Source organism: Callospermophilus lateralis, chromosome 12 (genome assembly GCF_048772815.1).
Source record: "Callospermophilus lateralis isolate mCalLat2 chromosome 12, mCalLat2.hap1, whole genome shotgun sequence".
Taxonomy (NCBI): Eukaryota; Metazoa; Chordata; class Mammalia; order Rodentia; family Sciuridae; genus Callospermophilus; species Callospermophilus lateralis.
Window position 1 is genome coordinate 66,435,185 of NC_135316.1, and position 18,557 is coordinate 66,453,741.

At 34.1% G+C, this 18,557-nt stretch overlaps 1 protein-coding gene across 1 annotated transcript in view; it reads right to left on the reverse strand.

Moving 5' to 3' along the window:
• The window catches only part of Vwa8 (von Willebrand factor A domain containing 8), a 392,265-nt gene that overhangs the window by 289,962 nt on the left and 83,746 nt on the right, over nucleotides 1-18,557 (reverse strand). Inside the window, exons 10-12 of the mRNA XM_076872295.1 lie at nucleotides 10,133-10,264; nucleotides 5,047-5,181; nucleotides 4,882-4,959 (exon numbers count right to left, since the gene is read on the reverse strand). Coding sequence (XP_076728410.1) covers nucleotides 4,882-4,959; nucleotides 5,047-5,181; nucleotides 10,133-10,264 — 345 coding nt within the window. The remainder of the gene's footprint in view (nucleotides 1-4,881; nucleotides 4,960-5,046; nucleotides 5,182-10,132; nucleotides 10,265-18,557) is intronic.

Below are 18,557 nucleotides of genomic sequence, written 5' to 3' on the forward strand. Positions count from 1 at the left end.
AAAACAAATGCCAAATGTCTTCTTTGATATAAGGAGGGTAACTAAGAACAGAGTAGGGACGAAGAGCATGAGAAGAAGATTAACATTAAACAGGGATGAGAGGTGGGAGGGAAAGGGAGAGAGAAGGGAAATTGCATGGAAATGGAAGGAGACCCTCAGGGTTATACAAACTTACATACAAGAGGAAGTGAGGGGAAAGGAGGAAAAATATAAGGGGGGAGAAATGAATTACAGTAGAGGGGGTAGAGAGAGAAGAGGGGAGGGGATGGGGGAGGGGGGATAGTAGAGGATAGGAAAGGCAGCAGAATACAACAGACACCAGAATGGCAATATGTAAATCAATGGTTGTGCAACTGATGTGATTCTGCAATCTGTATATGGGGTAAAAATGGGAGTTCATATCCCACTTGAATCAAAGTGTGAAATATAATATATCAAGAACTATGTAATGTTTTGAACAACCTACAATAAAAATTAATAAAAAAAAATCCTCTAATGTCCCCAAAGTGTCTAAAACATACATTTTATTTAGTTTTTGGGAAAAAGATAGTAGAATGTTTATATTTGGCGTGACTGCCTAATAAAAACTAAAAATGTTGAAAAAAAAATAAAAATAAAAGCTCATTTAAAAATATATTTTGGGGGATCCTCAAACTCACAACCTATTATAGAATCTAAAAATATATTTTCTTTTTTCCTATACTTTACTTTAAACATACATGGGGTCCCTGATAGTTTAAATCTCTTTGCCTTAACTCATTCTTATTGATTTCATCACCTTCACATATGATTCTTCACAGACTTCATCTTTTAAGATCATAGTGATTCTTAGTAAATATTTGAAACTTTTTAAGTCCTTCAATCAGTTGATTATTTTAACGACCATAACCTCCTTTTTATGCTTTTGTATTTATTGAAATATAATAGTGAAAACTATATAAAATAGTAGAGGTATGGATTCACCACAGCTTTATAAAGAGACAGGGTACTTTCTCTTTTGTTTTCCAAACTGTTTTCAATGCAAGTCAAAATCCTAAATGGTACTTGATGCTCAGAATGGGTTAAATTAAGCAAAGGAAAGGATTAATTTTAGGAAGAATCCTTACATGGACCTTTATAACATATTTCTGTACTTACAGCCCCAAAGTTAGTAGTATCATGTAACTACAATTCCATCTAAACTCTGGCCAATTTAGTAAGTAGGCACAAACTACCTTAAAGTCATATGAAAGGAATATTCTCAGAATAATTTGAAATATGAGCAATAAAAAAAAATTCTGATTTAATGCCACAAAAACTAACTAGTTTCAATATTATTTTTCAGAAACAATATTTTTAATATAAATATACTTAATGTCAGAAACAATTCAAAAGAATAACCTAATGACTAAAGAATAACCTAAAAACACAAAAGGTATCCTAAAATGTAAATAAATAGTATCACATTCACTTTCAAAATCTTTCAAAGAATAAAATTAAACTCTGCTTTAAGTAAGAAGCTACCACAATCAGCCAAAAATTGACTTACAGCATCAAAAAATTAGCAGGATAAAAATATGTTAGGAGAGATCATCACAAAAAAATATATGTCGGAAAACTTCACTCTGTAAGAATACCAGCTGTAGGCTTGCTTTTTCTCCATACTATGTGCAACATGTACATCCACCAAAATAATCTATTCAAAAATACCCTGGAATAAATGTAACCAAGGAGACAAAAGATGTATACACTGAAAACTGAAAAACTTTTGCTGAAAGATATGAAATAAGATAAAAATAAATGAAAAGACAACTATATTCACTGATTGAAAGACTAAGCTATTAAAATGACAATATTATCCAAAAAGAGTTACAGACTGAATACAACTTCTCTCAAAATATCAATGGCATTTATTTTTACAGAAATAAAATAAAACATCTCATAAAATTTATATGGAATCTCAAGGGACCCTGAATAGTCAAAACAATCTGGGAAAGAAATAACATAAGTAGAGGTCTGACACTTTCTGATTTCAAAACTTAACTATAAAACTACAGTAATTAAAACAGTGTGGTATTGGCATAGGATAGACACACAGACCAATGGAATACAAAGCTTGGAAATAAAATCTTATATTTATACTCAACTGATTCTTAACAAGAGTGCCAGGAATTCCAATGGAAGAAGAACAATCTTTTCAATATTGGTGCTAGGAAAACTGGATATCCAAATAATAAAAAATTAAAGGTAGACACTTGTCTTACATACTATACAAAAATTAATTCAAAATAGATCAGAAATCTAAATGTACTACAGAAAACAGTAAACCTGTTAGAATATAAGGGGAAATCCCGGCCATTGAGCTGAATTTATTGAAAATAACACTAAAAACATAGGTATCAAAAGAAAAATGACAAACTGAACTTCAATAAAGTTAAAAACTTTTGTGAATCAAAGAACACTGTCAAGATGATCAAAAGACAACCAGCAGAATGAAAAAAAATTTGCAAATCATATATTTGAGAATGGATTCTATTTTTAGAATGTATAAGGCTGGAGATGTGGCTCAGTGGCACACTGCTTGCTTAGCATCTGTGAGGCACTGGGTTCAATCCTCGGAACCACATATAAATAAATAAAATAAAAAGGCCCATCAACAACTGAAAAAAATATATATATATATGTATACACATACACACACACACACACACACACACACATACACACACACATACACACATACACACACACACAAACACACACACATATAAAGAATGTATAAAAAACTCCAATAGCTCAACAAAAAAAAAATCAACCCAATTAAAATGTGGGCAAAAACCTTAACAAGAATAAACATTTCTCATGAATTACAGTAGATGGGGTAGAGAGAGAAGAGGGGAGGGGAGGAGAGGGGAGGGGAGATAGCAGAGGATAGGAAAGGCAGCAGAATACAACAGACATTAGTATGGCAATATGTAAATCAGTGATGTGTAACCGATGTGATTCTGCAATCTGTATACGGGATAAAAATGGGAGTTCATAACCCACTTGAATCAATGTTTTGAATAAACAACAATAAAAATTTAAAAAAAAAGAATAAGCATTTCTCCAAAATATACAAATAGCCAATATATATACATAAAAATATGCACAACATCATTATTCCTATGTAAATACAAATAAAATCCACAATGTGCTATCACCTCACCCTCGCTAGAATGACTATTATAAAACAAAAACAAAAGCTGAATATAGGTGTCGAGGATGTCATGCATTGTTGGTCAAATATAAAATGGTACAGAAAATGTGGAAAACCACTTATTGGTGCCTCAAAAAGTTAAACAGAATTACTATATGCTCCAGCAATTATATTCTGAAGCATAAACTAAAGGAATTCAAAGCACGAACTCAAGCACATTTTTGTACACAATCATTTATAATAGAACTATTCATAATAGCCATTAGATAGAAATAAGCCAATGTTTTATCAAGAGATGAATGCATAACAAAAAGTGGTAGATATATCCAACAGAATATTATTAAGCCATAAGAAGATCATAATTCTTAAACATACTATACCACAGAGAATTGTTGAAAATATATATATAAACTAGACCAAAAGAACAAAAATTTTGATTACTTATATGAGGCACCTAAAATAAACAAATTTATAGGAACAGAAAGTAAAATAGAGGCTAACAGGATCTGGGAGAGGTGTAGGGTGTCGGGAGCTATTGTTTATTGAATATAAAGTTTCTGCTTGGGATGATAAAGTTCTAGAAAAGAAAGTGGCAATTATTACATGACATTGTCAATGTACTTAATGCCAGTTAACTGTACATATATAAAAATGACTAAAATGGCAAATTTTAGAGAGTTATCCCTCTCCTCAGTCTATACCCAAAGACTACATGACACAGCCACATCAATGTTTATAGCAGCACAATTCACAATAGCTAAACTGTGGAGCCAATCTAGATGCCCTTCAGTGGATGAATGGATAAAAAAAAAATGTGGCATATATATACACAATGGAATTTTACTCAGCAATAAAAGAGAATAAAATCATGGCATTTGCAGGTATATGGATGGCATTGGAGAAGTTAATGCTAAGTGAAGTTAGCCAATCCCAAAAAAACAAATGCCAAATGTTTTCTCTGATATAAGGAGGCTGACATAGTGGGGTAGGGAGGGAAAGCATGGGAGTAATAGACGAATTCTAGATAGGGCATAGGGGTGGGAGGGAAAGGGAAGAGGCAGGGGATTAGCAAGGATGGTGGAATGTGATAGACATCATTATCCAAAGTACATGTATGAAAACATGAATTGATGTCAATGTACATTTATCCAACCAGAGATATGAAAAATTGTGTGTACACATGGAATAAGAATTGTAATGTAGTCTGCTGTCATTTATTTTTTTAAAAAATCAATTTAAAAAAGATCAATGTGGTTGGATCTTGTTTTTGGAAATCCATTCAACCACTTGGTCTTTTTATTGGAAAATTTAAAATATAAAAAATAAATAAATAAACAAAATGGCCAATTTTATGTTATATACATTTTATGACAATAAAAATTATAATAATCCACTCAGTAAATACCTAATTTTCTTCCAAAGCAGCCCAAACCAACTTCATTTATTTCCAAATAACTAGTAAATGACTCTGTGTATGTGTATGCATACACATAAAATGAATTTTTAAAAAAACAGATCTCTGGTATGTTACACAAAACAAGTATCTTAGAATGTACTTTCAAAAGCGCCAAAGAAGTATAATTATACCCTAACTTGATTGCTATTTTAGTTATTTATCTATATGAATATTCAAAATAGGTAACAACTACTAATAGACCAAACATACATGTTTATAGTTCAAATGGTAAAGATGAATATTATACCTGATATAGCATAATGGGTTCTATGTTGTATCCTAAGGTATCAGCAAAGTTCTTGGCAATGACTGTTTTTCCACAACCCTATAAATGGAAACACATCATTCAAAGGATGAATCAAAACAAGAAAAGCCAGGAAATAAAAGTTTGCAAAAAATCTGCCATTCTTACCTTTCCCCCAATTAAACATATGTCCTTAACCATATGAGACTGCATCATTTCAGCCAGTAGCTGCTTATGACTTAAAGTCCTTATAAATTGGTCTGATGCACAAGATTGACCAAATGGTCTGGTCCCAGCTGGCACCTGCAATTTAAAAAGGGGTAGACAAAATATTCATATGCTTTTCTCAAAATATTAGCAACCTAAAGGACATAAGTAGCTGCCACATAAAAGCTCCCACATACACTTAATTCCTTCCTCAATTCAAAGTTTGTTTTATTTTTTTGTCTTTTCAATACCAGGGATTGAACCCAGGGGTATTAAAGTACTAAAACATATCCCAACCCCTTTTATTTTTTATTTTGAGAAAAGGTCTTAATAGGTTGCTTAGGACCTCACTAAGTAGCTGTGGCTGACTCTGAACTTAAGATCCTCCTGTCAAATAGAAAAAGAGGGAGAACTTCCAAATTCATTCTACGAGGCCAACATCACCCTGATTCCTAAACCAGACAAAGACACTTCAAAGAAAGAAAACTACAGACCAATATCTCTAATGAACCTAGATGCAAAAATCCTCAATAAAATTCTGGCGAACCGGATACAAAAACATATCAAAAAAATTGTGCACCATGATCAGGTAGGATTTATCCCTGGGATGCAAGGCTGGTTCAATATACGGAAATCAATAAATGTTATTCACCACATCAATAGGCTTAAAAATAAGAACCATATGATCATCTCAATAGATGCAGAAAAAGCATTTGACAAAGTACAGCATCCCTTTATGTTCAAAACTCTAGAAAAACTAGGGATAACAGGAACATACCTCAATATTGTAAAAGCAATCTATGCTAAGCCTCAGGCTAGCATCATTCTGAATGGAGAAAAACTGAAGGCATTCCCTCTAAAAGCTGGAACAAGACAGGGATGCCCTCTCTCACCACTTCTGTTCAACATAATTCTCGAATCACTGGCCAGAGCAATTAGACAGACGAAAGAAATTAAAGGCATAAAAATAGGAAAAGAAGAACTCAAATTATCACTATTTGCAGGTGACATGATTCTATACCTAGCAGACACAAAAGGGTCTACAAAGAAACTATTAGAGCTAATAAATGAATTCAGCAAAGTGGCAGGATATAAAATCAACACGCATAAATCAAAGGCATTCCTGTATATCAGCGACAAATCCTCTGAAATGGAAATGAGGACAACCACTCCATTCACAATATCCTCAAAAAAAATAAAATACTTGGGAATCAACCTAACAAAAGAGGTGAAAGACTTATACAATGAAAACTACAGAACCCTAAAGAGAGAAATAGAAGAAGATCTTAGAAGATGGAAAAATATACCCTGTTCATGGATAGGTAGAACTAACATCATCAAAATGGCGATATTACCAAAAGTTCTCTATAGGTTTAATGCAATGCCAATCAAAATCCCAACGGCATTTCTTGTAGAAATAGAGAAAGCAATCATGAAATTCATATGGAAAAATAAAAGAGCCAGAATAGCAAAAGCAATTCTAAGCAGGAAGTGCGAATCAGGTGGAATAGCGATACCGGATTTCAAACTATATTACACAGCAATAGTTACAAAGACAGCATGGTACTGGTACCAAAACAGGCGGGTGGACCAATGGTACAGAATAGAGGACACAGAGACCAACCCACAAAGTTACAACTATCTTATATTTGATAAAGGGGCTAAAAGCATGCAATGGAGGAAGGATAGCATCTTCAACAAATGGTATTGGGAAAACTGGAAATCCATATGCAACAAAATGAAACTGAACCCCCTCCTCTCACCATGCACAAAAGTTAACTCAAAATGGATCAAGGACCTTGATATCAAATCAGAGACACGGCGTCTGATAGAAGAAAAACTTGGCTACGATCTACATATAGTGGGGTCATGCTCCAAATTCCTCAATAGGACACCCATAGCACAAGAGTTAATAACTAGAATCAACAAATGGGACTTACTCAAACTAAAAAGTTTTTTCTCAGCAAAAGAAACAATAAGAGAGGTCAATAGGGAGCCTACATCATGGGAACAAATCTACTCCTCACACTTCAGACAGAGCCCTAATATCCAGAATATAAAAAGAACTCAAAAAATTAGACAATAAGATAACAAATAACCCAATCAACAAATGGGCCAAGGACCTGAACAGACATTTCTCAGAGGAGGACATACAATCAATCAACAAGTACATGAAAAAATGCTCACCATCTCTAGCAGTCAGAGAAATGCAAATCAAAACCACCCTAAGATACCATCTCACTCCAGTAAGATTGGCAGCCATTAGGAAGTCAAACAACAAGTGCTGGCGAGGATGTGGGGAAAAGGGTTCACTTGTACATTGCTGGTGGGACTGCAAACTGGTGCTGCCAATTTGGAAAGCAGTATGGAGATTTCTTGGAAAGCTGGGAATGGAACCACCATTTGACCCAGCTATTCCCCTTCTCGGTCTATTCCCTAAAGACCTAAAAAGAGCATACTACAGGGACACTGCTACATCCATGTTCATAGCAGCACAATTCACAATAGCAAGACTGTGGAACCAACCTAGATGCCCTTCAATAGACGAATGGATAAAAAAAATGTGGCATTTATACACAACGGAGTATTACTCTGCATTAAAAAATGACAAAATCATAGAATTTGCAGGGAAATGGATGGCATTAGAGCAGATTATGCTAAGTGAAGCTAGCCAATCCCTTAAAAACAAATGCCAAATGTCTTCTTTGATATAAGGAGAGTAACTAAGAACAGAGTAGGGACCAAGAGCATGAGAAGATTAACATTAAACAGGGATGAGAGGTGGGAGGGAAAGGGAGAGAGAAGGGAAATTGCATGGAAATGGAAGGAGACCCTCAGGGGTATACAAAATTACATACAAGAGGAAGTGAGGGGAAAGGGAAAAAATATAAGGGGGAGAAATGAATTACAGTAGAGGGGGTAGAGAGAGAAGAGGGGAGGGGAGGGGGGGAGGGGGGATAGTAGAGGATAGGAAAGGCAGCAGAATACAACAGACACCAGTATGGCAATATGTAAATCAATGGATGTGTAACTGATGTGATTCTGCAATCTGTATACAGGGTAAAAATGGGAGTTCATATCCCACTTGAATCAAAGTGTGAAATATGATATATCAAGAACTATGTAATGTTTTGAACAACCAACAATAAAAATTTAAAAAAAAAAAAAAGATCCTCCTGTCTCAGCCTCCTGAGATGCTGGGATTACACTTAGTTATAGCAGCTATTGATATTTTGGAATTTTACTCAGCAATAAAAGAGAATAAAATCATGGCATTTGCAGGTAAATGGATGACACTGGAGAAGATAATGCTAAGCGAAGTTAGCCAATCCCAAAAAAAACAAATGCCAAATGTTTTCTCTGATATAAGGATATAGAGCAGCAATTAATTTCCCATTCAGAGATCTGATGATCTTATTATCCAACACCCAAATTAACCATTCCTCTAAAATTAAAGTCCCATGCTGTCACATATGTACATAAGAATCATGTCATTTTCTTGCCTTTATAACTCATAAAAAAATCTCTAGTGGGGAATGAACCTTTTTTCAAATTGCAGACATGATATGGAATTTAAAATCAGCTCATGTCAAAATCTCCAACTCACCACTAACCTCCTGATTTCCAAAACCCATGTCCACAAATTCTTTTTACTCTTATCTTTGTTTACCCTCAGAAGCATCTATTCAAAAAAACCTCTCCTCCCATGCTTCCCACCTACTTTTCCTTTTATTTTTTTTTAGCTTTTATTTCTATACTTATTCTTTGTGGTCTCAATTCATTTTGTTTTCATCTTTGATTGCTCTTTCATTCCCTAGGGAACTTTCTTAAAAATTAAATTTATTATTAACTGATACATAAAACATAAAAATTATACATATTAATGGATTACTATATGATGTTTCAATGAACTATAAATTGTATAATAGTTAAATCAAGTTAAATATATCTATCTCCTTAAACATTTATTATTTCTTTATGATTAAAACCTCAAAAAATCTTCCTCCTCACTTTTAGTAGATTATCAGTATCTATTGTCACCCTACTATACAATAGCACATCAGAAAATTCTTACTCCTGTCTAACTGTAATGTAGTTTTCACTGATCAACATCTCCCTGTTCCTCTCTCCCCCTTTCTCCAACCTCTAGTAGTAACTATTCTGCTATCAACTTCTGAGATCAACTTTTTTAGATCCTATATGAGTAAGAGTATGATCTTCTTTTATTTTTTTATCCTCTTCCTTATCATTATCCTGGGTGTCATGTTCTTCTAAGGACTTGGGACTTGATCAGACATATATAACATGAACCCTAAATAATTTTAAGTTTGGAAACAATATCAAATTTGCATTTAAGAAAGATCATCCTGGTACTAACATGAAAAGTTAACAAAAGGTACAGGAGTCAACAAAGTTAGTGAACCCTTACCAAAGTCAAGCAAATAATGAAGATTGGCTCATACCTCATGACTTTGAACATTCTGTTTAAACTTCCCAATGTCCTATCACCTTTCTATCCCTGGGCTATGGGGAAAATTCTATGTCATTCTTCAAAACTTAGCTCAAGTTTCACCTCATCTCTGAAGCTTTCCTTACTTCTCCAGAATTCCTGTATTACTTCCCTCTCTAGCTCCCTATTGCCATTCATTCCAATGTAGTCCTTATTCATCTGCTTCTACCATAGATTATCATTTGAAGAAGACAGAAGAGTGTAGTGCAAAGTGACCTTGTCTAGAATTACCAGCAGTGCCACCTCCTAGATTATAACCATGGATGAATCCACTAATCAAGGTACATCTCAGTTGTCTAACCTATAAAATGGTGATAATAACATTTACGTTCAAGATTATTGGGGGATTTAAATAGTATAATATATATCAAGGAGACACAGTAAATAGTATAAACAATAAATCCTAATACAGAAAGGAGATACAGTGACATAGATGTGTTGCTACAGAGCCAAATAAGATTTATGAGAGGGTCATATGCCTAATTTAGGCCATATTAACCAGGTGCATCTTAAAATGAAGAAATTGTGATTCATTACCTTAATGGTAACCTCTTGTCCTGCAATTTGAATAGTCACACAAGCATGGGAGACATGGTTTTCAGTCATTCTCTCCACTTTAACAATCTCTTTAGGAAGCAGAGAGCTTCCTGAATCTTGGAGTTCAAAATGCTGTAAAATTACAAGAAAATAATGTAAAAGTCATGGAATTTATTTTTGTTTGTTTGTTTGTTTGCAGTACCTGGGATCCAACCCAGCACCCCATGCATGCTAAGCAAGTGTTTACCCCTGAGCTCTATCTCCAGCCCTAAAATTTACATTTGATTTTAGTATCAATGTTGGATATCTAGAAGATTCATCTAATTAGAACCAAAACTTTTCAATTCTATAAAAATAGAAGTAAAAAAAATTAATGAGAACTTTTTCTACTTTCTAATAATACCATTCTACTTAAACCAAGTATACAGGTGATAGATACTAAAATCATCCTTAAAATTTATAAAATGACAGGAAATAGTATGCTTTTACCCCAGTTATAATAATGTCATTATAAGTTGATACAGGATTGATGTTAGAGCACTCATATTCCTGAAATAAATACAAATGCAAAGAATCATTTACTACATTGGTTATATCTTTATAAATAATTAAGCTAAATAAGCTAGTGGAATAGAAATAGGCTAGATTCAACTTGAATAGTAAAAGATCTCAAGTTGCAAGATGAATTATCATTTGCTGACATAAGAAATTTAGAGGAACTATTAATCAGAAAAGTAATAAAGGAGTACAAGAGGAATATAAAATCTTTCAGACTACATGCTAGTAATATGTAGAAAATAAGCATTTATTTACTACTTTATGGGCTTTTCCTATGAATTCTTTAATTTCAATTAAACAGAACTAACATTTCTAACTAACTTTCTTTGGTATTATATTATTTATATTGTGATTTATAATTATACAGAATGAAATGTAAATCACATAGATGTTAGTAATAAGGCAATGGCATTCATTCTCATAATTCCCAATCCTGACCCACTATGCTGCACCTTCTTCCTACATTTTTCTAGGCTATTGAGCAGCAAAAGAGAAATTATCCAGACCATGCTGATTAGCAACTAAATAAATATGTGGCTCCAATCTTTCCTGGGCTATTTTCCCAAAGCACCTCAGCAACTAATACAAACCATTACTTGCCTCCTAAGAAGTCAGTTTAAGCCCTCTATCCCAATTTTTGGCAGGCAATCTAGATTTTTCTCCCACCTACAACAGTGCCTTAGACTTCTCTACTCCTTACTAGAATGTAAGTCTCTTTAGAGAACTATTCAATCTATTTGGCTCTCTCCAAAATCTCTACAACCTACAATTACCCTAGTCACTAGTCATGTAAGGTTTGTTAAATGAGAAAAATAAAATGAAAATATTTTTTCTTTAATCCTCAAAATCATCCATAATTTCATCAATATTTTTATTCTTTTCCCATTTTCTCAGTAAAAAGGACTTCTGCTTTAAGTGACAGTAGATGGAAAGCCACCAGTCTTTCTCAATTTCAAATTAAAGCAATCCCATCAGTACAGTTTCTGGATAGAAAATAAGTTCTTATATCATTTTAAATCAAGTACAATGGTGCTCTGGAAATGTCCTTTCTCACCTCACCCAAGCCATATTTACATGTACTCAACAAATGTCATCCCTACTTCCAAAAAACATGTTTATTTTTCCCATTCCAAGAAACAGTCATTTCTTCACTTGACATCATCCTTTTTTTTATTATAAATATCAAGTAATGATAACTGTACAAATCAATGGGTTTTACTGTAACAATTCCATGCATGCATGCATTGTGCTTTAATAGTCTCCCCCTCTCTACCACCATCTTCCCCATCCCTCTACATCATCCTTCAGCAACCCATCAACTTCTTACTTCTGCTCACCATTGCTTATTTTACAAGTAATTTATAATCACTGCTTCATCTTTCTTATTCTTATGCCCACAAATTTCTGGCTTATATTCCCACTTTACTAACATTGTTCTCAATAATTCTACCAATAATATCATATTTGCCAAATTTAATAAATTAATTTTCTTCCTATTTCATTGATTCCTCCTTCTTGGTCTCTTTTGTGACTTCTCCTTTATCTTCCTAACCAGTGCATATTAGAGTACTTCAGGAATGGATCATTTGATAGATATCATTAACTGATTTAAAAAAATAGGGCAGGTTGAGGGGCTGTGAAAGAAAGTGAGAAGTCAAGAGTGTTTATGAGTTCTAGCTTGGAAAAGTGAAAAGATAGTGATGCCATTAATGAGAGGAAGTAGAAAGAAGAAACACATTTGGAGTGGATACTAAATAACTCCATACAGTAGAATCCTTTGAATTTGAGGTTTCCAAGTGGGTTTAGATGTAGTTTTTATCTATATTTACTTTTTCAATACTCTCATCCAGTCATGATTTTACAAACCATCTATATGTTCATGACTCCTTGTTTTCTCTTTCCAGTCTCTCTCCTGAGTTCCTAACTGGCATATGCAAACTTCCCTCTTATTATCTCCCCTCAGATAGCTAATAGGTATCCCCAATTAAACATGTCCAACATTCAGGTCTTTAACCTTCCCCCCATTTTCTCTCTCTCCAACTTCATCATTCCAATTCCTCAGTCCAAAGACTTTGAAATTATCCTTGACTTCCTGTCTTAACCCTACATCCAACCCTTCAGCAGATATGTTAACTCTACCTTGAAAATATAATCCAAATCCAACTACCTCTTACCAACTCATAACTGGTCAAAATCACCATAATCTCTCAACTGAATTATTATAACAATCTGCTAACTGGTTTTTCTCTGCTTTTGCCCTTACCCTTCACAGTCTATTCACTACTTAGCAACCAAAACAGGGCTGCTGAATGATCAGTCATATAAGACATTCCTCAAAACCTCCTAATGGTCCAGGCATGGTGGTGCACACCTATAATCCCAGCAACTTGGGAGGCTGAAGCAGGAGGATCACAAGTTTAAGGCCAGTCTCAGCAACTTAGCAAGGCCCTAAGCAACTTAGACCTTATCTCCAAGTAAAAAATTTTAAAAAGGGATGGAGATATAGCTCAGTGGTAAAGTATCCCTGGGTTCAATCCCCAAGACTGCCAAAAAAATTTAAAAATTCCTAATGGTATTCCATCATACTCAGACTGAAAGCAGAAATCTCCTTGATGGCCCACAGAACCTTACATGATCTGAGCTCCCCTACCTTCTAACTTCATCTCCTACTTACCTCTCCTTCACTTACTCTGCACCATCACACTATCCTATGCTGATGCTAGAATGCCCCAGGTATGTTCCTGCTCAGGGCTTATGTACTAGTGATTTCTGAAGTGCTTTCATCCATAGGACTTCTCTCCTTCAGATCTTTATCTAAGTGTTGCCTTCTTGGTGAACACATGTATTCCTCAATTGACATATAGCATCATTTACTTAACTAATTGACTTTTTTAACCAAAAATCAACCTCTATGAAGGCAGGGACTTTTGTCTGTTTTGTTTACTGCTACATTTTCAGCATAATAGTGCTTGGTTAAGTGTTCCTCTGGAAGGATGGTTGGAATGAATAATTTTTTGAATGAATAATCTAAAAGTCTTGTTTAAATAAGATATCTCTGCAGCACTGGAAACTATTAACATTTTCCTCTTAAAACATGACTCCTAATGTTTCATCAGAATATTCTTTCTGTTCTACTTCTCTCTGACCATTCTACTTCTGCCTAATTTGCATGTTCTTTCCCCAATGTCCATACCTTAAATGTTGGTGTTTCCAAGGTTCAGCATTTGGCCAGTTTTTCTTCTCACTCTACTTGCTCCCCTGAGTTCTTTCAAACAACTCCCACACATTAACAACTCTCAAGTATTTATCTTTAATAACAAAACAGTTCCAGAGCCAGATTTGTATTTCATGTCTGCTGGATAAACCTCCCTGGAAAACTCAAATTCAAAAAAGATCCTACCATACAGAATTATTTAGCCTACACCCCAATTGTGCTTCTTCCTTGCATGTTCTCATATTAACTAATGGCAACTGTAACTACTCGTTTGTCCAAGTTAGTATCCATGGACATTCTTGATTTCTCAAGTTTTCTCACAGTCCCCAACCCAACCCACATTTTATCAGTTAGTAACATCTAAGACATTACTGCATCTAAGATATTTCTCACATCCATTTAATTCCTATTTTCACTGGGCTACTTCATGTTTGACCAGAGCTATTCATCATTATGGTAAGTTCCTCAGAAACAGGGATCAAATAGCATCCATTTCTATATCTCTAGATTTCTATAGACATATAATCATTTGTCAAATAATGAATGTTCAACTAATGTTTGTTGAACTGAGTGAAAATATTAAATTCAAGACCCTTCCAAATTTCTCTTGCAAAAATTCAGATTATATTATCAATGAACAAGCGGTAGCATATCCTTTCTAAATCACCTAGGGAATATACTAATTTAACACTTATTATGATGGAGTTCTACTTAGTAGAACTGAGAGCTGAGACATACTGAGAAAAGCCTGGATATATTTGTTACTAAACTGTGATAAAGGATGCCAACTCTCAAAGTGTGGTAGATTCAGAATGAATCTTTAAGGCATCTTTAACTAAAAGCTAGAAGTAATTTCATGACTATAAAAATGTTTTTAGAATATGAACATCACATAATAAGCACCATCTGGGGAATAAAAATTATTCTAGTCATTTTTATAGCTAGTTCAAAAAAAGAAAGGTGCTCTGATTTTTAGCTGACTACATTTTCAGTGAGTAATAATTTTTCCTTTAAAAATGCAACACAATTAAGTGAATACACTAAAATTCAGGGAGATATGTAACTCAAAGACAACTATTCATTCATTTCTATAGCAATCTGAGAAAATAATTATCCCTTATGAAGAAAAAGTTATTGACTAGCTCTATTATAATACACATTTCTATTCCTTAATTAAACATTTTTCCAAATTCAACAAAGTACTTTAATTTTCACCATTCTTATCAAAATTGTTTGAAGATAGATAATATTTCATTCATCTGTGAGTATTGGCTTCAAATAATGCTTTGGGAAAACAATGTAAAAATTTAAATAAGAAACAGGCCACACAGAGTGCCCCAGAACAGATAACAAAAAACTATACCAATGAATAGACGGTTCCACTCCCTGCACATGTGTGTGCATACACACACACACACACACACCAACTGGAGACTGAACCCAGGAGTGGTTTACCATTGACCTATGGTCCCAGCCCTTTTGATTTTGAGATAGTGTCTTGCTAAATTTCCCACACTGGCCTTGAACTTCAAGTCCTCCTGTGTTAGCATCCTGAGTAGCAGGGATTAAGGCATGTACCACCATTCAGGGCACAACCCACTCTTAAGGAAAGATATTTTACACCTTATGTGTATATTTATATATATATATATCAGTGTATAATAATCTTACCAAAAGAAAATTCTTCATTAGTTTCAGACAAGAGAAATCTGTGCATTAATTAGCACTTCAGGTAATTAAGGTGAGAAAAGACAGTTACACTTTTATCTGATTAATGCCAGTACCTTTTTCCATTTTTTAAATTCTCTACAATCAAATTAAAAATGATTTGTTTGTAATATAAACCTTTCATCATCATGTTCCCCTTAAGAGGTTAAAATTAAGGGCAAACAAAATGATACTATTTTCTTCAGAAAATTCAACTCATTAAACATATTTTCCAGAGCCAGTGTTGTGGCTCAGTGGTAGAGTGCTTGCCTAGCATGCTTGAGGCACTGGGTTCAATCCCTGGCACCATATTAAAATAAAATAAAGGTATTTTTTTAAAGTATTTTCTACAATTTTATATAATTTATATAAGTAGTTTTAAAAATTAGAGACCAGAAACACATCAAAGTGGTTTCTTTGTAAAGATATAGACCTTTGTTCATAACGGATCTATCTAGATACTGAACATCTTTCTCAGTTGTGTCACAGAGTAACTCTGCATTGCTTCATTTTATCAGTACTTCCTCTGGGACTTTCTTCTTCCCTGAGTATGCCCCCTTGTTCCCAAGGCACAGGTATTGTGCTGAGGGCACTAGGGAAGCTCATCTGGAATTGAGGAAGCCTTTGATCTTGAATACTAGATGTTCTGTTTCAGTGACCAATGCCAATTTAGCTCAGATGTTGATTGAACCAAAGATAAGTTCCAGTTCTCTTTTTTTTTTTTTTTCAGTACCTAGAATAAACCTAAAAGTGAACTACATAGTCAGAAAATGGCAGTTTCCTGAACGTATGACTTTCCTCATTTTCTAATGGTTTTTAATATCCTCACCTTCTCCTTCTCCTTCTCCTTTTTTCCCCTCTCTTCCTCTCTCAAACACACACACACACACACACACACACACACACACACAGCACACAGAGCAGACCTCTTTTTTTCTCTTTCATCAGTGACTACTATTTTACCACTTCTATTCTCTTGCTTTCTTCTACATTCCTTTGCCTCTTTATCGACCATTATTAACTCCTTGCTTCCTTATGCTTTTCTTTAGGTTCCATTCATAATTGTACTTCTCATTATCTATGAGAAATAGCTTTCTATGATTTTATTGTTATTACTATTAAACATAATTAATCAATAAAAACATTATTTCTTAGGTTCTGTGGCTAGCTGATCTATTGAAAAAAAAAAAATCTTACTGAAACAACTAGAATCTCCTATGCCACTCTCCTGCTTTCTCATTTCTATTACTAGATGAATACAGAGTGCTTCAATACTTCCAAAGACTACATGTGGGTTTGAGAATAAGGGAGAAACAAACATCCCAAATGCTCAAGAGCGTCAAACTATAGCCCAGAAAATGAAGGTCCTGTATACATAGCCACTATAGCTTAGTGTTAACATTCTATCTACTCCTTAGAAATCTGTACCTTAACCAGACTGTATTAGAAGAAACAAAAATTAAACACACAAATAAGTATTGATTTTTTTTCTGATTATTAGATAACAAGCAGCAGACATGATGTCACACACCCTTAAACATTCTGGTTCATACTTTCTGGAACAAGAACTCTAGCCAATCTAATCACCACATAAACTTCCAGAACAGGAAATTAATTTAATAAAATACTATCCAATGCACAGATCTTTCTTACAAAGTGCACCAACAATGTTATTTGTTCCTATCTGGTTCAAGATCCAGTGCAGGAACATTTAGCTCATGGCACTTCAGTCTCTTCAACATGGAACACTGTCTGAACAGTTTTAAAGAACATAGGCCTTCATTCTGTAAGATGGCCTTCAACCTAGGACTAGGCCTTACTTACATCCTCAATTCTTAGTAGGAACTCCCCAAGAATGATGCTCTTCAAAGCCCATCATTCAGGAGATACATCATGTCAATTTGTTCCAGCTGGTCAAGCTCATGTTTACTGTAAAAATACTACTTTCTGCCAAACACAGTGGCACACACCGGTAATCCTAGTGGCCTGGGAAGCTAAGGCAAGAGGATCACAAATTCAAAGCCAGCCTCAACTTAGCAAGGCCCTAAGCAACTTACAAGACTCTGTCTCAAAATAAAAATAAAAAGGACTGGGAATGTGGCACCCTGGGTTCAATCCCCAATACAAAATTTTATATAATGGGCAATTGAGTATTTTGTACAGAGTAGAGAGATATTCAGAAATTGTATTCATATCCGAAGATCAATCCACCAGCTTTAAATCCCTTGGTGACACCTTCCTAAATCAACCACCATTCTGATGAATGCCAAATGGTGATTTTTCTAGTTACATTATTCCTTATTTATCAGTAAGCATTTCACATTAAAAGATTTTTCTTTCTCTACCATATTTTTATAATTTATTCATATCATAGAGATCTGTGGATTCCCATTTTATGAAACGAGTTCTATGAATTTTTATCATTATTGATTTTTAATGGTCAAATTTTCAAGCTGACTCCTCTGTCATTTTGAAATGTCAATATCATTTGTTAAACATTTCCTTACTCTCTGGAACATTAAGAAATTCAATGCTCATCTTGTATGTTTTATGGCTCAATCCTTGAGTCAACCCTATTTCCAAGGAGTTTTGATTTCTTTTAGTAATCAGTGTCTAGGCATATGGCATGATCATACAATTTTTTGGCTGTTTTAAGAGAGCTATATATATTATATATATGTGGTGTGTGTGTGTGTGTGTGTGTGTGTGTATAATATTATATATACTATATATAATACTATATGTAGTATAAAATACTATAATGTAATACTATATTATCTATTTGTTCATATGTATCAAAAACATAAATCATATATCCAATTTCAATTCAATACCTCATTCAATACCTCATTACCCCTTTCCTTGTTTATAAATCCCTTCTCCAACAGCTCTCATTATCTCAATATCCTTATCATAGTCACTCATGTGCTTAATGTATTTATTTTC